Source organism: Anomalospiza imberbis, chromosome 1 (assembly GCF_031753505.1).
Source record: "Anomalospiza imberbis isolate Cuckoo-Finch-1a 21T00152 chromosome 1, ASM3175350v1, whole genome shotgun sequence".
NCBI classification, from domain to species: domain Eukaryota; kingdom Metazoa; phylum Chordata; class Aves; order Passeriformes; family Viduidae; genus Anomalospiza; species Anomalospiza imberbis.
Window position 1 is genome coordinate 143016216 of NC_089681.1, and position 24249 is coordinate 143040464.

The following is a 24249-nucleotide window of genomic DNA, read 5'->3' on the forward strand; positions in this document are numbered from 1 at the left end:
CAGTATCCATCTGCTTTTTGGTCTTTCTCCAACAATATTTTCTGATTTTAATAAATATATCATATTACCCAAAGGTGTTTGTAAACAGATGCAATGATATTTATCTGTTTATCAATGTTATCCAGTAATTTACAAATTATTGCAAACATGGACAAGTGCCATAACAAGAAGTGTAAATATCCATATTTACCATGGACAAGGATTAATAACATATCAGTAGCCACGTGAAGTTAGCTAGAGTCTTTATGAAGACCTGCATTTCACCAGGCTGTTACAGACACTTTGGTGACTGTCCCTCCTGGGGTACTAAAACCAAGATGTTCCTCATACTTACTGGCTTTGGTTATTGCCTTTGGTCCCTCATATTCTAAGTCACATTGTAGTTGTTCAGTAAAAGTAGATATAATGCCAAAGTTTTACTCATGTCAATGCAGCATTTAGGAGTCTGTTTGATGAACTGTGCCCGGGTGGCAATGACCAGGGCAGGAATGCCAGTATTATATAATAGTATATATTATAAAAATATATTACAACATATAATAATATATACTATTATATTATAATAATATAGTTATATATTATTGTATACATTATATATATTATTTTATATTGTTATATTATAATTATATTATTAAAATAGTTTGCAATATATAATTATATATTATATATGATTATTATATTATATATTAATACTATATATTATATTATAATATTTTATAATATTATAATATTATATAAAAATATATACTATATATAGTATATATATACTATATACTAATTATAATAATATACTATAATATTATTATATTATTATATATATATAATATATATACATATAATATATCTATTATATATATATATATATATATATATATATATATATAATATATAATATATAATATTATAATATTGATGTTTTAGTGAGCCAGAAGAACCTCCACTGAGCCTGTCAGTATTATCTGGGATAGGGCCTGAGACTATTTTCTTTTTGTGCTATTCCTTGCCCTGTTCTCCCATTCCCATTTGTTTGAGATTAAGACTGCTTTTTATTGACAATGGATATTAAAGATGAGTTTGAAGATGGACTGGAGAGATACAACTGGGTGAAGAATATAAGTAAAGAGAAAAAGTTAGTTTGGAAAAAATGGAATGGAAATGACAAGGCTACATTGCCTGCATGCTGTTGAGTAGCTCAGTAGTTGGTCTTGACAGCTGGCTTTGAATCAAATGAAATAAACAAAAATCTAGTTGTGTTATATTAATATAACTCTTTTAATTATATATATGTTCTGAAATATAATTCTCTTTTAAGATTTGTCTTCAAATGATGTTTTATTTGTAAAGTTTTCGTTTTGATTTGGATCTGACATACATTCTGTCTTTTCATTGCTGAATTTATTAGCTCTGCTTCAATTATTTAGGCTTTTCTGTCAAGATATTTTCCAATAGTTCTATAAAAGATAAGATCGGAAATTATACCTAGGCAGACACAAGGCTCCTGTGGTAATGCAACAGTGCTATTTTCTTCCTACAGCTTAGTTTTCTGCATTGCTGCTCTGTGTAACATCTCCACCTCTCTGCCAGGTAGCTCTTGTGCTTCTTGAAAAAGTGTCTTGAACTCAGGTTGTTCAAGTGTATTGAAAAATTTTGTTGCAGTTTAATTTGCTGTTGTGGATTGCCTCCCTAAACTAAAGCATTGGTCACTATGGTTTTACTGTATTATTAAATTAATAACAGGGGATGGATACAATAAAATAAAGGAAACTTTTCAGTGTTTTCTCTGAAGTGTTGCTAAGCTTCCATCAAACTTCAGTGTTAATTTTGCTGCCGCCACATATCTTGGTCCAGAGAGTTTGGCACAGATTGAGTTTACATCTTTGATTCACATTTCTGAGCACTTGCTTTCCTGTACAAAGCTCTCTGCTATTCCAGTATGGTACCAAAATATTTGTCAGCTGTCAGTTTGAAGTAACATCACAGATATAACCCATCTTTTTATATTGATAATCACAATTAAGTGTGCTTGTAACTATGCTTTTTAAAGGAAATTTTAAATGTTCGCATTTTACAAGATTAGCTTGTATCTTATATTACTGAGTTTTATAATTAAATAAGTAGATTTTTGTAATAACATCATGGTGGATTATTGGAAAGATATTTCCTTTTTACCTGGAAAAGAAAGTACATAAAAGAAATATTTTCCCCATATGTCGACACCCTCTCAGACTCACAGTAAATCTAATATTTAAGCTGTTTAAGCTCTTTTGCTTTTTATGGACTAATTAGTTACGGGGGAATGGCATTATTTTGTTTGGTGAATTTTGGGTCAGGTCAGGGGAAATTAGTCTTTGCTTTGAGATGGAATTGGGAGTCTGATGGTGAGATGCTGATGGTGAGCTTTTCAGTTAAAACTGAGGGGTCCAAAAAATGACAGATGTGTCCAAGGTCTTGGCCTCTTATTCCCAAAGAAAAATAGTCCTTGATGCTTGTCTCCCCGCAAAATCACAGGTGTTCCACTGCCTCTTCCCTGAAGCAGAAGTCTGTTAGCTACTTTAACTTCTTTTCTAGTCTCTAGGTACTTCTTCTTCCTTTGTTGTGAGTAAAAAGAAAAATCCTTATTTTTAGCCCTTCTTATGACATTGTTTTTCCCTGTTTCCCTACTTTTAAATTCACTTTTATGTGAGCCTGAAAGCTGACAGCATGATCCCAAAGTCTTGCTCACAGATGATGATGTCCAACCACTGGGCTTAATATGGATAGTGTTACTATTGAGAAAAAAGGTTGGATGGCACCTTCAAACTGCTTATATGAAAATTCATACATTCAACAGAGATTTAAAAGCTGCCCTTATTTTTCTCTTCCTACACAATACTATGTGAAAGAGTTTTCTTGCTTGCATGCATATGCATAAATATGTTAAATTTCTTATCAACATGAATAAGCAGAACAGAGGCATGATTGGAAATGGTTTTGGTGTGCTACAGTAAGCACTACATTTAGTGTTTCATACTCCATGGGATGTTAGGCTGAGTTTTGCAGAGCTCTACATACTGATAGTGGAGATGCAATGTATGCAGTCAGAGAAGTGCCTTCCCTGGGGGGATGTGATGCTCCATCTTCTGACTCACCTCTAATATCCATTGTCCTTGAATTTCCTTATCTTCAAAACTTTTATCACATCAAAGGTGTTTTGCTGTTTGGTTTTGTTGGGTTTTTTTTTTCAGTGTGACTGGTGAAACATTCATAGCTGGCAAACCAAAATAAGTTCTATACATCTCTATATCATCTATATCTATATCTATATAGGTAAATATATAGTTGAAAAAATATATATGTTCCAAGAGAAATTAATACAATTTAGAAATTTTGTCCTTTACATGTCCATGTATATAATGGGCATGTATTTATATCCCCTTCTAACTGATGAGGAGCTTTTTGATTGAAAGACAAAATATCTGACTCATTTTTTCCCAGAACTCTGTATAGCTACTTATCTTATGAAGGAAAGAGTTTTCCCAGAACTCTGTATAGCTACTTATCTTACCAAAGGAAACTGATCTCTAGGAAACAGTAATGTTGTTTGTACTGTTTTGCAGCTAAAAAAAAAAAAAAAGAAATTAGGCTACTTTAATACTTGCCTTCAGTATTTTGAGTCAATTTAGACTAGGAAAGAATGTTTTTCTTGTAAGGAAAAAGTGATTATTTCATGCCCTCTCTCTAGGAGAACTTGCTGGGTTGTAATAGCATACATCCCCTGTCCTGGCACAGATTCACCTCACCAAAAACTTTAACATCCATTAAGAATACTGTGTTTTCTGTAAGAAATGTAGCATGAATGAGTGCACCTTCCTTTAAAAATCAGATACACTCCATGAGGGGAAAGCTATCTAATATTTTTGGGAAAAAATTAAAGATAAAAGCACACGTGTTTCATGTATACAGCTAAATGTGCTTATGTTGTTTTCTGATCCAGAGACACTGATTAAAAATGTATTGAAGGACCTAGAGAAACACCAAGTGAATGTGGAGAATCTCAGCTCAACAGAACTGGATGAAATCGCTGATACCATTGCCTCTGCAATCCAAAGTGTTGACATTCAGGAAGAAACAGAAAAAAATGCTGGAAAAACTAAAGAAGACAAAACAGAAGCACAAATGAAGAAAGGAGATGCTCAAGGAAGGGGAGAGCTTCAGACTGGGTTAATGGAAAACAGTGTTAATATACCAGGTATTTATTTTAGAAGTTAAGTACAGCAAAAGACAGCTCCCCTGATTTTCCTCTATTGCTGCACCTTAGCGCTAGACTTCTAAAAATCAGTTTTAAAGAAGGTGTGAAGGAAAGTTACTGTATTTCCCGAATGGCTGTGGAATTTTTTAGATTTTTTTTGTTCTTTTTACAGCAGGTTCTTAATTAAAAAAAAAAAAATCTGTTTATGAGCACTTGGTCTTCAAGCTTCACAAACAAGATAAATCTACACACCCAATTATATTGAAATAAGAATTGCTTTATGCCGTGTGGTCTAATTTCCTATTCTTGAAAATGAGATGTTTAAGCAAAATTATAATAGAAATTTTTATATTACAAGATGTATTTCAAAATATGCAGAGAAAAAGATATGTTTTACAGATAATAATTTGTTAACATGCCACAGCTACTTGCAGAAGAAAATCTGTGACAAGTTACAGGTACAAACCCAGTCATTCCATTTCCCTCTTAGGGAATAAGAAGAGTTATTATGGTTATTTGTTTCTGTCTGCACACATATTTTCCTGGTGATGCAGGTTCAGGAGCCACAGTAATTGCCATTAATGAGTGAATACCACAGTAGAACATAAGTTACTGCTCATCCTTTTTCTATTTTAGGAATGTTATAATATCTAGTATGCCAGAAATGTGTTCTGTAAGTCATAAGAAATGATTTTAACTGTTTTCATGGTGATGTACTGAAATCCTTACTAGCTAGGGATATTCTGGTTATTCTGATTGCCAGATTCTGTTGTAGATTAAAAGGAGCAAACTTGAGGATTTATCTTGAATCATGCTGAGAAAGATGAAGGCCATTCAGTCCATAAAGCAAAAAGCTAATGTCATTTGACTGAAGTTAAGGATCTGACTGAATATTATCACTGTAGTTAAACTGTAACATTATTTTGGTGAATGATATATTTTGAAATATTTCATTTTCTTCTACCAAAACAGGTATAAGGGAAATATATATTTCCTTTTCCTTTTCCATAAATGTCTATTCAGCAAGCTAGAGACATTTAATTCTGTTTTTTTTTTTTTTCTCTCAGATATTGGTAAACTGATATGATGATTTGACACTTAATTAGCAAAATAACACTATTACATTGGCTCTTGAAGTATTCTGTCTATTGATCTCACATTAATTTGCTATCAAAGTGGGGTTAGAATAACAATAACAAATTATACAGTGCTCCTTACTCTGCCCTTTCAGCTTTGATGTCTCAGTGTTTAAATTACATAAAAAGACCACTGCTAAAAAGCACCCTATGAGAAGTCTTTGTTTTGTATATGATGTTTGCCCTTCATAACTATATATTTGTGCTTTTCATATCCTACAGACAATGGAGTGCATGAAGCCAGTGTGAGAAGTGATAAAGAGGTAGAGTACCAGTATTTTAATAAAAACAATGTTCTATCTCAGAATATCTGTGTGCAGCGAAAGACAAACTCACACTTCTGAAATATAAGACTTGTTCTAAGTTTTGTGTGGCTATGATTCAATAACACACATGTTGTTTTAATCCATTGAAATATGAAATGAGCATTTATTTAATGCTCATTTAAATGCTTTATTTAAATGCTTAACCAAAATGGGTTTTTATTTTCAAAAATCAAAATCAAGTCTTTTTTCCCCCTTTCTCTAATTTTGAAACAGACTTTATAGAATTTATAGAATTTATAACAGATTCACAAAGTTCAGACGAATTCAGGCTTTTCCTCAAATCAGTAGATTTTGAGCATTGAGATGTTCTTGAAAATGCTTTTTCTCCCTGTCCTTTGGCTCTTAGTTCTGGGCAACATCAGGTATTTCAAAAGCTCTAGGCATTACATCTCGTACCCTAGCTAGTAACATCAAAATTAGCATTTTAATCCAGATTACTTTTACAATATTCCTTCTGAGCTTTGAATCATATCCTATGGACTCTGTCCAATATTTAGCCATTTTTGAGGTATATTCATCTTTCTTTTTCTCCATTTCTTGGAGTGTAAAAATTTCAAAGAAATATTTTTTTAAAACTGTGTGAAACTTCTCCTACTATATACTCTATCAAAAGCTAATACTGCAAGACTCATAAATGGGCAAATCCTCTTGTGTTCACAGTAAAATCTCTTTGGTCCTTCTACCAAACAAGGAAAACAGACATAGAGCAGCAGGAGCTTTAAACACCCACATGAAAATCATCAAGGAATGAAGTGCTGTAGTCACAACAGACTTACAGTGGATCCCATGTATAAATTTCTTAGTGACAGTTTTAGTAGGGAATGTTTCAATAGAATTTATTGTGACACAGAGCACAAAGTGCCCAGTAGCCATCATTTCCTCCCAAATGCTTGGCTGCAATAAAGTTCTGTAATGAAACTAACTAATGAATTTTTCCAGGCACCTGTTTTGACTTTGGTTCATTTGCTTATTGTTGATTTATTAGACAGATTTTGGTTTTCTGTGATCGTATGTTTAGATTATTGGATCACTCACATACAATTTGTCACCATTTCTAGAGATGAAGAAGGGAAACAATTGGTCAGATAATATCTGTTTTCCTTTTCTGGTGTTATAACTTGTGAGACCCAAGAGGTATGAAAGTTTCCAGGCCCAGCCCAGGAATATTGATGGACATTTCTATGTTTTCTCCTTTTCATTAACTTATGTGATAACAAAGTTTCATTTCTGTCAATACTTAGACACACAGACACATGGAAACTACTTGAAAAAAATATAGTGGCATAATTTAATGCTCTTTTATTATTACTGAATAAACAGCAAGTTCTTAACATAGTCTAGCAGCTTATAGAAATTAAGAAAATGACCATGCAACAGTTGTATGAGTAGATTCTACCATATCACTATGAGTTTGAAAAAATTATATCCAGGTTTGGTGAGCCTAACCTTCCTCTGTTTAGTTTTAAAAATAATATTATTCTTTTAATACAGGAGAGCACTGCAAAACTAATTAGATTCTTGAATGAGAATGCTTTAGCTGAAAATATTCATAAAGACCTTATTCCTGAAGAACCTGCAAAGACAGAAACTAAGAAATCTGAAGAAACTGACCCTTCTTCCTCAGAAGAAATAAATGCTGGTGTGGAAAATGTAAAAAGTGAGACTTTCTCAAGGGAGCTGACAACTGCAAAGAACAGTGAATCTGACTCCAGAGACCCCAGCCAGACCAGCTACTGGATTAAGAATGCTTTAATGCAGGAAGGAAACTCCTATGGAAAGCCTCAGAAAAACACAGGACAAGGCTTACAACTTGAAGTGAAATCTTCTCAGGAGGAAGAATATGGCTATATTGTGACAGTGAAAGAGTAAGTACAACAGCCAATTTGAATGGCATTTTTAACTGGGGAAAAGATAAAGTCATTGCACCTAGTGAAATGTGAATGTACAAGAGGAAAATGCCACAGGCCTGATTTTTAATACATCTGAAACTGTTTGGAACCTGTTCAGTACTTTGATGAAAATACAAGCAAACAGTTCCGTTTTCTTACAGTTGCCTTTCCTCCCTTGCAGAAGACATTAAATTTGTAGGTCTTTTGTTTAGACCTCTCTCTATCTTCTCATGTTCTAGTGACCTTCCAATATGTCAGTAAGTGTGCTTATGGTTAGGATGAGAGCTTTAAATATTTGACTTGAAAGTGGTCTAAATATCAATGCCTGAGTCATTCTTTCAGAAAATGACACACAATAATACAGCACAGTATTTTCTTCGTTTTGATCTGAAAATAACACATATAGGAATCCAAACATCACATATGCAACTAGTTTGGAAAGAAAGACCTAATGCTTTCAGGTCATGCCACTAATGAATTTGACATTTAATACTATACTTTCAAAAAGACAACTTTAGCCCCCTAATGATACACAGTTCATTACAGGATCTGGGATTTTAGAACCATGTAGGCACTTTTACATCCTTTTCCCCTCTGTAGAACAATACTATATTTGATTAGCAATCCTGACTCCTCTTCTGTGAGAAATTGAGAATTTCTAGAATGAGCTTACAAATCACTGTCCAGCGCCATAGAGAAACTGAGGCAGAAATTTCTTTAGTCTGTATTGATTCTTTTGACTGTCGTGAACTTATTGATGGTATTGAAGGCAATAGGATTGTGGAGGATTCCTGGTTTTACTGTATTGTGTTGCATTGAAATTCTCTTTTAACTCATATCAATCTGGAAGACTCATTTATTCCAAAGACTATTATAATGACACCATCTCCTTTGACTATCCAGACTTGTTTGGCTCATAAATGCAGTAAAGTTTAGAACTGCCAGAGCTCTTTGAAATGGGAGATGTTCTGAATTTCAGTGTTCACAAGCTGGAGATTCTTCACTGTATCATCTTACCTGGTTTTCTTCCTAGCTAGTCTCCCACTGATGGCTTTTCCCTGAATTATGTCTGTTATTATTCAGTGAAACTTGCTGAAGAAGGTATTTTGTCCAAAGATTCTTGGTTCTAGAGGAGCCCATATACACAAAGATAATTTACCTTTACCATTTTTAATGGTTTTTAACTGGCTGGCTGGCCGGACACAGAGAGTGGTGAGAAATGGAGTTACATCCATGGTTGTAACTCTGGGCAGACCAGTGTGTTCCACAGGGCTCAGTACTGAAGGCAGTTCTGTTTAATATCTTTGTTGATGATCTGGATGAAGGGATCAAGTGTGTCCTCAGGCAGTTTTCAGGTGGAAACCAATTTAGGAGGGAGTGTTGATGTTCTGGAGGGCAGGAAGGCTTTGCAGAGAGAAAAGCCTCAACTTGCACGAGGGGATGTTCAAAATGCACGTTAGGAAAAACTTCACAGAAAGGGTTGTCAAGCTTTGAAACAGGCTGCCCTGGGAAGTCAGCATGGCTGGAGGTATTTAAAAGGCATGTACATGTGTCACTTAGGAACACGATTTAGTGGTGGACTTGGTAGGGCTGGGTTAACAGTTGGACTCGATGGTCTTAGAAGTCTTTTCCAACCTAAATAATTCTATGACCCTATGATTCTGCTCAGTGCTACAGCTGACATTTGTGGGGAGACCCATTCCCTGTTAGCTTCTGAGGTTTTGCAAGCATGATCCAAGGAGGTATTAGCGCTGCTGCGCTGAACTCCATGACAGGCTAGGAAGATGCCAGCATTTAAATGTGCCACAAACCTAAGATAAACATTTCCATCTAATACTTGAAGTAAAGATTTGTGATACTTTAAAGACTTGTCAAAATGGCAGTCTGATTGTCAATGGCAAGGACAGTGGGTCACTCCTGCTGTGTTTGTCAAGTGACCTTTCAGATGGTTGCAGCACTGCAATCCATACCAATCCATATTATCCATCAGGGCTAAGCTTTGGAATGAATTGACACTTTCAGTGTAGAAAATTGTCCAGCAAATCCTCCACTGTGCTGTTTCAGTACTTCATTATTCTGATAAACCAATAAAATTGGTGATTTACTTTGTTTACTCTCTTCTCTTTCAAAAAATTACTATTCTACTGCTGGAGTATTTATGTAAGATTTTTTTCTTTCTCAGTGTGATTGCTTTGAAGTGTTTTATTAAATTTAACTCTAAAATTCTAAAGTAATCTTATTTTTAAAAGTAATCTATGGGACTTTATTTTCATTTGTGTTCTACTTTTGCCATAAAGTACCTCTGTTATAGTTGGGATGCATCAGAGTGAACTCTCTAGTCAGAGAAGTCTTGCCTTTGGATTATTTTTATTTTCTGAAATTCTAGTTCTTCACATTTGGGAAACTTTTTTTTTTTTTTTTTTTAAGCATGCCAATTCTCCCATTTTTTTGGCAGTATTTGCTCTAAAATGAGGGCCTGGATCGCACAATCAAAACATTTACACAGTGTTTAGTCTCCTGAGTGTCTCATGAGGAAACCCAAAGCCTGACTTTCCAGAAAATGTAGTTCTTACCACCTCCAGTAAATCTAAATGTAAGGTGCTGCGTGCTCAACAGTTTAAATAGCCAAGCTGGCGTGCAATTTCTCAAATATGAGATTGAGTAGCTAGACTTAAATGCACTAAGAAAAATCCTAGTTTGAAAGTTCGTCTCTTTCCACTGCTTATCACAGAGTCCTTCAAGCTTCAAAATCAAGTCATGCTTGTCTGAAGCCATGCTTGGACACCTAATGCAGAGCATCCTGTCCTGTTTTGTGATTTTATCAGAGGGCTGCTGCTTGAAGTTTTTCATACAAAGACTAGATCACAGACAGCTCATGGCAGCTCTCTTAGCTTGTGAGCCAACTTCTGGCATTGCTGTGTTACGCATTTCCAGGATAGTTCATGTTTTGTCATATGTTAGCTCCCAATTGCAGACTGACTGTGTAAGATTGTATAGGTTGTAAATCTGTTCCCACCACGTTAACCGAGTTGGATGCTGCATGCAGGGCTCTGCATTTCATTTGGAGGTAGCTGCAATTCTGCTCAGGTGCTGGGAAGAAATGGGGCTTGTGTTCATAGTATAAAGTTGCTATGGAATATGATTAGTCTGACCCATTTAATGTGCTGAAGGGTTGGGTTAATCACAAATGCTTGATATTATTTCTCCACCTTTACAAATGTGATAAATGATACTGCTTTGCATATAATGATTACTTTCCTCAGGATGGCATTCAGGTTAGGACCCTGAAGCTGGGTTGTGAAGAAGTCTTGGTTTATTCCTCAAGTTTTCTGTTTTCCTAGGCATATCATTAAATAATTGTATTTTTATGATCTTCATTATTTTTCCTCTACCAGGTGGAAACATTTTAATTGCATTTAAAAATTAAATTTAGAATAAATAGGAAAAATTAATCACACTATCTACATCAATAAAACAGGGCTGATATCATTCTCAATTACTAGATCTTGATATTTCTTAGAAGCTGAACATTTATATGCCATGAGGCTTTTCAGCTCTTTTCAGAAAAACATAACAGAATATTCTTGTCTTTTAATAAATCTATTCAAAAAGAAACACTGATTTGACCTTCTCTGTATATCTCACTGTCCTTTTCGAAATCATCATTCTACTTACAAATGCACTTTATTAAGAGAAAGAGATTTGTTCATATTCTTCACTTAATTTCTACAGCTAGCTTTAAAAATCAAGAGAAATGATAAACACACATAAACCAGAAAATCTATTGCTGCTGAAGTCTGTTAAAATCACCAAAGAACAGCACTGCTAACATTAGAAAAAAGTTAAATGTAAAATTTTTATCTCTGATTTTTTACTTCCCTTATATAACTCTTCCCTTGTATAAATAAGTTCCCTAAGTGTCCATAATTGATTTTAAAGCCAAAGGTTTTGCTTCTGACAACATAGCTTGACCCTCTATCTGAATAGTACACATGGAAAATCCTTTCCTGTGAAATTATCCAGTAGGCACAATTTGGTCTTTGTCTCAGCACCAAAACCTGTAGAGAGACATAATTCTAGAATTTTCCATTGCCAACTCTTCATGCATAATTATTCATGGTCCCTAGAGTTTTTTAGACATGAAATCTTTTTTCTGTCTATAATTCTCCAGTTTTCTTGTGATTCTTAGAAAGTGACAGAGATCATATCCCCCATATTACTGCTTCATTGCCTCAATTTTGATATTATATATTCCCATAGGAAAATGATGCTTTATGCTTCCTATTCATCCACAGAAAATAACAGAGAAGCTGTAGTTAATCTGGCTTTGTCACAGAGAGCAATAAATACTGCCTTTTTTTAATGCATGTGTTCAGCTTTGTATATTTTTATTATCTGTTATATGCACAGAGATATGATAATCTGTTCTACTTCAGCTGCCCTTAGCTTTTGTGCTTTCAAATCTGTTGAAATATATTGTGACAGAACGTGATTCTCAACCTGCTGATGTAGATAATTTTACAAGAGAAGAGTCCTTCCCAGTGTCCATCTTTCCCTCCTCGAAGGGCTTTGCTTTCACACATGTTTTCCTCTCATTTCTTTTGGGACCAGCTCTACATTTTTACCTCTTGAGGAACACAGAAAATTTTCTAATTCTCTAATTTTTCTAATTTTCTAATGTGGCTGGTGACCATCCAATCCACTGCATTAACGACTAAAGGCAAGCATTCACTCTGGCCCTGATGCAGTGGGCAATTTTGGGAGTGTGCCTGGGGTCCTCGGTTGCACCACAAGAGCTCTCTCTGATCTGTATTACTCCACTTAGCTGAACAGGAGTGGCTGCTGGCCTGGTTTCCCAGGCCAGACATCTCCAGGCTCATTCCTCTTCTGTGCCTCTGTGCTCCTTTAGCATCCTATGTTTGAGTCTTCCATGCCACGTCTTTGGAAGAGCAGCTGGTTCAGGTCCAGCTCCATCACCTCTCAGTGAGCAGGTTCAGGTCACTCTGCTGACTGCAGGCTACAGAACTGCACATGAAATATGCCCAAACTAAGGATGGGGCTGTGCTTTGTTTTTATAAACAGTGGGAGTTGTTAAAACCCTGAGATACTGCAATATCTCACAATAACATATGGTCAGTTCTTCTAGGATATCACAGTGCTTTTAGGGTAATTACCATTCAGGTCATTAGGAAACAGTAATGAATTTTAAACTTTTGAAATGAGTGAGAAGAAGAAAGCCAAAGATCAGGATTCCTGGGAATGCAGCATACTGAATCATACTGCAGTCTATTATCTGACAGTGCTTTTTCATCAGTGCTGTTCTGCCCAGTCCTGGGAAGCTCAGATGTAAAAATGCCATCATTTAATTTTTATGCCTTATTTTTAATTTCTTAACTCACATTATGTGTATAAAATGTAAATGCTCAACCACTAAAAATTAGAATGAAGTAATTTCATAAATAGAAAATCATTGAATCAATTTGAACAGAAGTTCTCTGGGCAACCTGTGCCAGAGTCTCAGTAAAGAATCTCCTCCTAACATATAACCTAAACCTATTCTCTTTTAGTTTGAAGCCATTCCCCCTCGTCCTGTCACAAGACTTCCTGATGAACAACCCCCTCAGATTTCCCTGTAGGCCCCCTTCAGACTTTGGAAGGCTGCTTTGAGGTCCCTATACAACCTTTCATTCTCCAGGCTGAACAACCCCAACCTCCTCAGCCTGTCATCATAGGGGAGGTACTTTAGTCCCTTTATGAACTAGTATTTGTGTTTCTTCGACTCCTTTTTTTGAACACTGTATTGTTGGATATTCTTTGTCATTTTGCATTATAAATTGGTCTGGGCTTTATGCTGCCTTGAAGGAAGATAGAAGATAGGAAGGAAGGAAGGGAAAGAATGAAAAATCAGAAGTGCATTGAAAGGTGTATCATCATTTGTCCTCAATCACATTTACTAATTACTTGTATGAAAAAACAATTTGGTATGAAAGAGCAGGTTTGCATTTTCAAGGCTTTTTTGCCTCAGAGATTCAGGGTGCATGACAAGTAAACCCTGTAGCTGTTTCCAGCATTCAGCTTAAAATGCATTAGGGAGTACTTTGGTGGGGTCCATTTCAGCCTCAGAAGGGAGGGCAACACAATCATGGCACAGATTATTGCCATTATTTCTGTGCTTCTGCAGGCAACAAAGCATCTGTATGAATTTGTTACTATTAACACAGCTGGAGGTACTGAATGTTTGAAGTAATGCAAGCACAGGCTGGCACAGTGTCACACTTTGATTATAACTCCAGAGAGTTGGTCCTTCTCAACTTCTCTCTCACTCTCCTGTTTCCAGGATGCTGTTATCTCCTCTGACCTTCATAGCCCGACCACTGCCATTGATTTTTAGCAAGTGTCATTTGTGTTACAAATTGGTCTGGACTTGAATCTGTCTGTATTAAGAGGTTTAGATTCACACTTACTGATGGTGGGAAAAGAGGGAAAAAATTACAGAAAGTGGGAATTTGCTGAGCTGTCAAAACAGAAGTAAGCTTAAAAAGGTTTTATGGCTAATATAGCCTTTGAGGAAACAAGCATGAAAAAACCAAAGTACAGCCCAATGCAATAAAATTGCAGTGCCCTTAAAATGATTACAATAACAGTGCTGTGAAGTCAGGCAGCTCTCAAACAATCCAGTGAATAGCTCTGTGCTTCAAAGTTATTTTGTTGCTCTCATGAATTCTGGATAAATGTGAACCATTTACAAAATTAATCATTATTTAACTTAATGTAAGACAAAGACTGTGTTCAAACCAAAATAACTCCGTGAAATGCATTCCTTCCCAAAGGCTTTATTGGAGATGTATGCTTCAAGATGTATGAAGTTACACTGGAACATGGACAAAAAACTCGGACAGACAAGGCAGGCTGTTCTAACACCATGGACTTTAAAGCATCAGTGGCCAGGACTTTTATTATAGTTTATCAGATTAGTTACTGTCAGGGCACTTCCAGACAAGAGAAATAAATACAATTTCAGTTTCTAGATTTTTTTTTTTTTAGGCTTGGTAGGCTTAGAAAGAATTTAATGGCAATGCTATAAAATTGGTATTAAAAATGTTCCCAGTAGTCCTTGCCATGGCACTTTCCTCCTCTATGACCTCCAGCAAACCCCTCTAAGGTCTCCCTTTCTTCTCCATTGTATGGATAATATGCATTGTTCTTGTGATGACTGAGACTTCCTTTGTGTCTAGAAGAGGAGGAGTAGGAGCTGGGGAAGGCTGGATTTGATAGCTTTATACTGGTGGTTGCCAGCCTGATGGGAATGGCAGAGTCATGTCACTGTGTTGCCCTGTCTTTTCCAGCAGGCTGTGTGCTACCTGAGGTGGCAGAAGCACTTGCTCCATCCTTGGGGCAGGAATAGAGGACACCCTTCTCCATTTATTCCCTCCTCAGGCAAATGTGACATCCTTCCTTTGGATTGTGAGGTGTGTGGCTCAGAAGTTGGCAATATCCAGGCTTGGTAAATGACCTTTCACATCAGAGAACAGAGGTGTTGGTGTACTAAGAAGTGCCATGAAGCCAATTCCCAGGAGACAGGAGTCAGTGGGAAGAGGGGAGTGAAAATCTTTAATGAGACCTTGATAAAGCTGTATTTTTTTGTTGCTGTACCATCAGCAGCCCTCTCATGCCTCAGTTATTACTGAAATTTGCACACAAGGAGTTTCACATCAATCTATTTCATACATCAGTAGCTGAGTTTCCCATTATTTTGGTTGTTAAAATATTTACTAATCTTAGCAGAGGAAAAAAAAAGAGAAAAAAAAGAAAAAAAACCAAGGAAATACAAAATAATTAAATTGTGTCCTTAAAATAAAAGTTTCCCTAGTGTTATTTACAGCTTCTCTGAGATGGAGAAGTGCTGTGATCACAGACTCTGAGGCCACATTGATGATGAGCTGCTATTTAAATCTACAAAATTTAAGTCCTGGCTATTTGTATGTGAGGGCCACTGAGCTTGGGCCTCCAGGAGGCAGTGCCAGGGACCCTCTCTTCTCCTTCCTGGCAGCGCCACACATGGAAGACCCTCAGGTCTGCAGCACCTTCTGCTGAGATACATCAGAATCTCCTGGGAGAAAAGCTGTGTCACAGCAAAAGCACAAGTTGTACCTACCCTTCAAATCAACAGGACATAAATGGGATGCTCTTCACACTGACTTTAAGGAGAGTGAGTCACAGAGCAAGGGGCAGAGTGGATTAAGAGCTGGTTATGAGATGGAAGAGAAAGATTTGTCATGAACTGCTGCTCCTCAGCGTGTACAGAGATTAGTGGTACCCCATCGGCAAATTGTCTCTGTTAGGAAGAACTGTGGAGGATTTAGAAAAATTCCAGATGGATTTAAATACATTGAGGGATTAAGGAGTACAATGGTGGATGAGATTCAGCTGGAATAAGTGTGACAGAATAATAGACATTAACAAAAATAATACTTTGGGGGGGAAAAAGAAAGAAAAAGCAAAGTTATTCTTTAAACTCCTCATAGTCTGTGCTCTGAGGCTGTAAAAATTTGAAGAAAAGATTTTTTTTATATCTATATACATGAATCCTGCTCTTCATATGGTGGCACATATTTTGAGACTTGAAAATTTAAAAGAAAGCATGCAAATCCTTAAGTCAGTGGCCCATTTCCCAACATTTTTAAAACACAAACTAGTGTAATATGTATCACTGAGGTCAAGAGTTCAGGAGGAGATTTTTTTTTTTTTAAAGAGAGATTTTTCTAATTGCTAAGCAGATACATAATCACATTAACTAATTTTTTGTAGAATTATAACCATAATCTTATTTATTTTCAGAAGGAATCCTCTTGCTGCAGGGTATAAGGCAAGAGGAATTCACTTCTAATATCTGTCTGTTCTTGGCCTAATATCTGTCACATGTTCTTGCACAGGTGACACATGGAAAGTGCTTGACTGATACTGTTTTTAAACACAAGGTTCATGTGTTTCATGAGGATCATGTAAGGAAAACATGGCACCATTCCTGCCCTCTGGAGTCAGAGAATGATTCAGTTAGACTGAGTTTTTCATGTATAATATTTTCATTTATTTGGTCGGGTGTTCCTAGTACTCCTGGGATAGAATATCTGTGTTTTGCTACTTTTTGACTGGGTTTTGGGCAAGTGCCTGAATAATGGCAATTTCATAAACACCCTTTCATCATTTACGTTCTCCCTCAGGGAACTGAGGAAATACTATTTTTTGAAAACTGTTACTGAATAACTCTCTTAATGTCTTTCCATCTTTCTTTCTTGATTATTAGTGGTGTAAATACAACAGTGCCCGAGCCAAAAAAAAAAAAAAAAAAAAGAAAAAAAAAAAGAAAACTAAAGAACTAATGTTCATTAGAAACTAAAGCTTATTGTTTGTCAAAGCACTGTTTTTCCCAGGATAGACGGATTCTTAGGTGGTCCTTACAGAGGCAGATCCCAGCTGACCACTTCTCTTGCCCTCCCTCAGAATTTTTCCAGAATTATCTTGCACTTTATTTCCTAGCACGTACTTTTGGGCTATCATGTATTTAGTGCTAGTTTTAGAAAATCAGGCAGTAGCATGTCCGAGGTGGTCTAAAATAACCTCCAGTCCTGCGCTGGTGGCTGCTGCTGAGAACTGACTCAGGGTCTGGGGTTAGCATGTACTGCAGGGAATGTGTTTCCTTCAGCATGGCTTGTCTCACTCCTTGATCCCAGCAGCAGGAACTGGAAATTGCTTTCCTGCTCTTTATCCTTTTCTCTTGGCTGCTTTTAGCACGCAAAGCAATCATGGCTGGTGTGCACCAGCCCCTTGCCCATGGGCAGGCAGTGCCCAGGTCCTGGCATTCTGGCTCCTCTGCTTTTCCTTTCCAAACAGTGCACTGAGAAGGGAGATAGGATGGGAAAGAAACCAAGCCTGACTGGCCCACGAAGGTGGATGGTTAAAAATGCAGAAGTTACCTGTTCAACACTCCTCCTCTACTGAATTTCATATTCTGTGTTCATTAGAGCAAGTAATAAGCAAACAGTTCCTAGCACACCTGTATGTCATTTTACAGAAGCTCTGAAATACTCCACACACCTCAGAGTCTCATCACTCTGCCTTAGCCCTGTGACAGACATTTTCCAGGCATGGAGGAAGGATGGCAGCTTGGCTGAAGCTGGCCAGGCTGTCCCTCCCAGCTTCCCACCAGCAGGGATTTTGCCTGCACCAGTCAAAGTCCATACTGCTGCCAAATGGTGTTAGCAGCCAGAGAAAACTGGTCCTCAGCATTATTCATCCTAAAGACAGACTCCTTATTTGACTCTCTAATGCATTCCATATGGTATTCCAGACTCATATTTCTGAACTTTGATTTTTCTTTTTTTAGGTTTAGCTTTATTGTCTTAAGTACTAAGGAGACTGTGCTGCGTATTAAGAAAGTGATACCATTATAGACTGTTGCTCTGTCAATGACAGGAAGCTGATTTGATTTCAATAAAAACAAAGATATTACTGAGAAATGGCCAGGTGGAACTTCCTTAAATAATTATTTTAAACTTTGAAATTCATCTTTCTTAAAAATCAGTATCTAAAATGTCTGGAGGGAAAAAAAATTACTCTCAGTAATTTTACTGAGTAAAAATTACTCCCAGTTCTCAGATCAGTAGTAAAAAAAAGTCTGAAATGTAAAAAAAGTTCCTATTTATGTCCACAAAGAGAATGACTGTTAAAAAATTTTAAATATAAACACTCAAAATAAATATAGTGGTAGGCAGGACCAACAAAATTGTTTTTCAGATCAAAACTCAGATTAGCTCCTACAGTAAAGTACCACCACAGGAAGCCATGGATCTTTGGTGAACCCATGCAGGCAGGTCTTCTGGTAGACTTATTTTTGCTAACAAGTGAATCTGTGGGATAAAGAACCAAATGAGAAAGAATCTTACAATTCTAACCCAACACTTTGGCCTGCAGGGCATAATCTGTGTGTAGCTCCCATTGTTTAATAAAAGTTGATTACTGAAATTAAATTCTTCGACAGATTTCATCCATTCAGATTCTGTTTTCAAGAGCTTTGGATATGTGTCTTGTTCCCCGTGTGTTTAATATCTTTTCCCTTTAAGGCACATTTCTAGGTGTAAAGCTGAAATGTGGTTATTTCAGGATTTAGAGTGAAAGCCAGTGCCTCATTTAGGTACCAAACTGCTCGATGCTGCACATATTTCCCAAGGATGTCATCCACTTCATTTCACATCATGGAGCTTCTTGAGAGACAGGTGAAGACATACCCAAACAGGGAGGTTAGACACCTTCTTTCCTCCACTGATTAAAAGTGACCTTTGAAGACTCCGGAAGACAGCCCAGACTGCAAAATATCTCCCTGTTTCACTGAGACATGCCAAACAAGTAGGATGTTCAGGGATCCAGCATGCCTAGTGCTGCTCTGCTGACAGGCACTGTGTCTAGGATCTTCTGTCTGTCTTCTGCTTGTTGCTGTGGGACTTGGAAAGTGAAGCAGGAGATGGAAGAGACCTTACTGAAATTGGTCTGAGCAGTTTTAACTCCCACATGCTGGAAGAGTGCTTTATCTACCAGAAATGAGAGATAACACTGTCAATCATCCTCTTGATGGCCCAGTGGTTTGTCTTCAGGCCTAGAAGCAACAGAGAAAGATAAAATGCACAGAAGAGGACCTGACTCTTAACTTGCAGCACTCAGGAGTAAGGAAGACTGCTGGTCCAAACTTAGTTTTTTGAGCATGTGAGCATTGAAAGTGGTTTTAAAGTCAGCATAAGTCTGAATAAAATATCTCCTCCCCAAAAGTCCTACATGCTGGTTTCAAGCTCTGCTTCATTCTCTGATTTAGATGTGTATTAAATACTATTCAAGCTGAGCTCAGGTGTAGCCAAACTTTTGAAGATTCTTCACGGGACATAAACGGAGTGTCCATGCCACTGTGCTTGAGTTTGGACAGCAAAAGGGGCTGGGTGTGAGTGGCATTTACTTGCCCAGAAAATACACTTATTGCTGGGAGGATACTGTAGTTAAGCATTCAGGCAACTTTGAGTCTAAAAAGAAATGCCTTGCAATTTTATTGTAGTGCTCATCTCTCTGGAAAATGGGCTAACTGGCCATCATTGTCTGTGTTCTGATCTAAGCAAATTTTGGGTGGATTGAACCCTACCTTGCTTGAGATTTTACTGGGGATTAGACTGACATTTAGGTTTAAAGAGTGCAATTCCCAGTGTCAGGCCCATTTCTGTACTGTGTATTATTCTTCATTTTTGCAGAAAATGATTCAATTGAATTAATCTGACAGGGCTGACTGGATGTCCATCATAGTGCTGCATTAAATTGCTAAACAGAGTATTGGAAGGGCACTAGGTACAGTCTGGTAAAGACAATACATAATTCGAATGACGGCACTAAGGGAGCATTTCAGAGTTCAGTAAGTGGGTTTCCAATGGCAATTGGGAGGAGGAAAAGCAAGTGAGAACAACTGCTTGTGAGACTGACATAACCTCAGCATAACACTGAGCTGCATGTTGTTCTCCTTGGGCTGAGAGCAGGCTTGGCAAACGCCAGCAATCAAGCCATCTGTATAACTGCATCAGATTTCTTGCTACCAAAATGGTTCAATTTATGGGATTGTTTTGACAGGCGTGTTGGGAAATACAGGACATATAGTTTTCATCATTGTTTACTTCTGTTTTTCCTCTTGTTCCCTTTGACATTGCCCACTGGCTCATATTAGAGTTTGAGCTCCATTTCTCTCAGCATGCAGAGCTGGCCATGCTGCTGGTGTCCCCACAGAACTCCTCCTGTGCCTTCATTTACATGTTTCCTTTTTGTTCTTTAACCAGAAGGTGAAACTTTGAGCCTTGAATGCATAAATCATTAGGTCCAGGTCAAAAATAGGCCATTATTCAAAATGTTTGTTCTCACTCATCAGATTTGTACTTAATCTTGGGAATTTCTTGAAAACGTGGAATCCATTTGTAACATTGTTCAGAGAATTGGAGCATGAAGCTGAACTGGTTCTGAGATCAGCATCCAATATTCAGCTCTACTTTTCTGTTAAAGTGGCCTAACTGGCCACTCATGAAGCAAGTCTGGTCCATAAGACTGGTCTCCTACTCTCTTTGCCCACAGCAGGCCTTTAGCAAGACTTCTAACTCACCAGTGAGGCAGAAGTTAATTTCACTGGGATCAGGGTGCTCCAAATATGCTCTAAAATCAGCAAGATGTGCTCTAAAACCAGTCAGAGGCCCTGTGCTAACATAGTTTGGAACAAAATTTTTGGTAGGGGAATAAGTGAAGTTTTTAAGTTAATTTTCAAGTGGCATGGTATTTGCTACTACATCTCCTTCATATTTAGTGGGGAGTGGTGTATAGAGCCAATAGAGCTTCTGCTGTTAGATCCAGAACGGATGCAAGTCAAATAATAACATTATTGTCTTTTATATAACAATACCAGGCAGCTGACAAGGAAAGTTGGTGCAATTGCCTTCATTTTATGGACAGTGGATTTGCAGATAAGAAGATGTCTTGACTGGGGTAACTTGATAGACCTCTCCTAGATGAAGACATATTCTGTTCCTCATTAGTTACTTGTTTAGCTACAGGTATTCTCTCATTTATGTATAAAACCACTGAAGACAGTGGGATTGTTTAGACAGACAAAAGACAAAAAAAAACCCAAAAAAACAAAACAAAAAAAAAAACCCAAAAAAAAGCTAGCATTACTATACATTTTATATCTGGAATTAAGGAGAAACTCACTTAATGGGATGTTAAGTTGTGCCAAGTTCCTGGGAGCAGATTTTAAAATTACTTCTCATCACTGCATTTTTCTTGTAAATCGAAAAGTTAAATCTTAATAGTCAATAGCAGGGGAAGATTATAATTCAGTGCTCTTTTATTTAAATTACCTCTGTAAGTGGATTGTTCCTTAAAATATTTCTGTTTTGAGCTTACTCACTGGGAGGGACCTAGACACTGGAAGATACAAAATCTTATTTTCACCAGACAATCTAATTTTCTGGTATTCAATGTCCAGTACACTCTGTGGAAACACTTTGACAATTACATAAAGTTGGGCTTCCAAATCCACTCTTGAGCCTTTAAATGGATTGCACTAATTTTCAGAAGTGCTCAACAGCTCACATTAAATTTATGAGATATTTATTCCTGTGCTTTCATTTCAGATTCATCTCTAAATAAAATAGCTTTATAGGCTAGATTCTGCCTTTTTTGATTTGGCTGTTTGTTTTGTTTGCTTTAGTTTGGTTTTTTGGGGCTTTTTTGTTTTTTGGTTGGGTTTTTTTTGTGTGTGTTAGACAAAACTCCTGATGAACTTATAGGGAGCTGATTGGCTCAGGATTATTTTAGGTCAACCAAGTAGATCTGAATTGGATGATTTATTTTTGACATGATTTCATGGGATACAGAAGTTTTCATGACTATGTCATGACATTAAATCATAACATCAGAGTCTTGAACTGAGCTGGGGAGTCATTTTATCTGAAGGGATAATGCAGTACTACCACATAATATTGGCTATTTTTAGCAGAGATATAAGCCATATTCTCCAGGAGGTATAATAGTGCAAGAGCCCTGTCCTGAAAAGTGAGATAAAACAAAAGCAATAGTGAAATATTTTGCAGATGAGACTCTGAAAGACTTTGAAACTATATCTATCAATCTATGTATCTTTATAAACCTCAAAGGAAATATTTCTATTTCATTCTCCACTTATTTATTCATTGTCATTAGTGTGTCAAAGTTATTCTACCAATAATATGAGATAGAGATTGGCATCTGAGTGAGACAGAGTTCTGCTACTGATGCAGCAGGGTCTGAATCTATCAACTAAAAAAATAACAATTAGTGTAGCACTCACAGATAGAGATGGTATTAGAAGATAAAGCAATGGAAGGAAGTACATTATACATGAATTTTATATACTTTCTGACTCTCTTTTCATCTTCCAAGAGAACTGGAGATGAAAACCTAAAAAGGACCTCAAAAGAATTATTTTAAACAGTGAGATTTATCACATTTTCTTTTAGCTGCGGTTATTAGTTACCTTGAAAGAAGGTGCAAAAGAGAAATCTACAGCAAATGGAATGAGAGCAAAGGTAGGAAACCTGAAGTAAACACTGTCTCAAGCTGGCAACATCTATATCATCTGCAAAAAGATGCTTTGCCATCCAGCAGTTGACTCTTCCTGAGGCCAAAATCTAGCCCAAAGGTGATCAGAAACCTTCAAGGCAATAAAAAAAAGCAGTGGTAAAATGAAATCATAGAATCATAGGATATCCTGAGTGGGAAGGGACCCATGAGGATCACTGAAGTCCAATTCCTGCCCCTACACAAGACACCCCAAAAATCCCATTATGTGCCCAAGAATATTGTCCAAACACTTCTTGAACTCTGCTGAAAGTGCTGTGAGATGGGAGCCTGTTCCAATGACCATCAATGCAGAAACCATTCATTTTCCTGGACATAGAAGGGGTCGGCCAGCCTCAAGAGAACTTGGAAAATGTAAATAGCATCCATGAGAGGTCCTTTTTCTGCTTTTGTTTTTTTTACCAGCTCATGCTTTGTATCTCCGAGGCCTATCTAAATTGTGGTTTCTCTCTTAAGGATTCACTGTTACTGGTGTACTGAAATGCCTTATCACACACTCCTGGAAAAAAAATACATTGAGTTGGAGCTGTCTTGGCCCTGGAATGTGAGGGGCCACAGCCCAAGGACTCCCTCTGTGCTGTACTGCTTGGAGTGCCAGCAAGGCCCAGCAGCAAAGGAGTTCCCAGATCCCCACCAGGAACTGCAGTGACCATCTTGACAGACCAGACAAAGCAGTGTGAACCCTACCCACATTTTTTCTCCAAGTCTTTGGCCTTGATGAAATATTTCAGTTGTCAGGGTTGTCTAAAGAGCCTTCTTTCTACTGTTACAACTTCATTCTAGAGTGTCTCACTATTTGTGGCTTATCTCAACACTTATTTTTTGTCTTTCTTTCTTGGTTTGTCTTAACACTTCCTGTTCAATTAATTCCATAGATATTGAACCCTCACAGTCAAGAGACAAAACATATTTCTAAGAAAAACTCTACTTCCTAATACAGAAACTGAATTGAGCAGGCTGAAAACTAAGCATAGTATGTGAAAGATCACAAATATCATCTGTTCTACAAGTATTGCGTACTTGCACTGAGGATGAGTGGGAAGGCTATGGGTGGGAGAACAGGTGATGTTTGAAAGATTGTCCTTGTGAAAGCCTGAAATCAGATGGCTGATGTTGGTGAACAGAGCTGTTGCAAGGTAGGTCAGTTTGGTTAGCACTCTGCTGGTGGAAATAATGCGATTCTCTCCTTGTAAACAAAGTTAAAGGCAATCACCATACAAACCATGCAACAATGAGCAAAAATGAAACACTAAAGAAAAGCAAAGCATTAATTGAGCATGGAAAATCATGGCCTGGCATTTTTAGAGAAAGGTTTTGAATCGACTACTGTCCTCCAACACAGCTATCATAGAATTGTAATAAACAGTACTAGATTGTATCAGAGCTGGGAAGTTGGAAAAGTTGCATTGGAAAACATCGTGATTGTAATCATTCTTAATGGGAATTCTCAGATGTGACTGTGGGATCAGCAATAGTACTGG

At 37.1% G+C, this 24249-nt stretch overlaps 1 protein-coding gene across 2 annotated transcripts in view; it reads left to right on the top strand.

Annotated features, from left to right (window-relative positions):
• PTPRN2 (protein tyrosine phosphatase receptor type N2) overlaps window positions 1–24249 on the top strand; it is a 633132-nt gene that overhangs the window by 242706 nt on the left and 366177 nt on the right. For both annotated transcript variants that reach the window (XM_068174516.1, XM_068174508.1), the window contains exons 7-9: window positions 3974–4228; window positions 5587–5627; window positions 7182–7555. In XM_068174516.1, the coding sequence (XP_068030617.1) occupies window positions 3974–4228; window positions 5587–5627; window positions 7182–7555 (670 nt within the window). The remainder of the gene's footprint in view (window positions 1–3973; window positions 4229–5586; window positions 5628–7181; window positions 7556–24249) is intronic.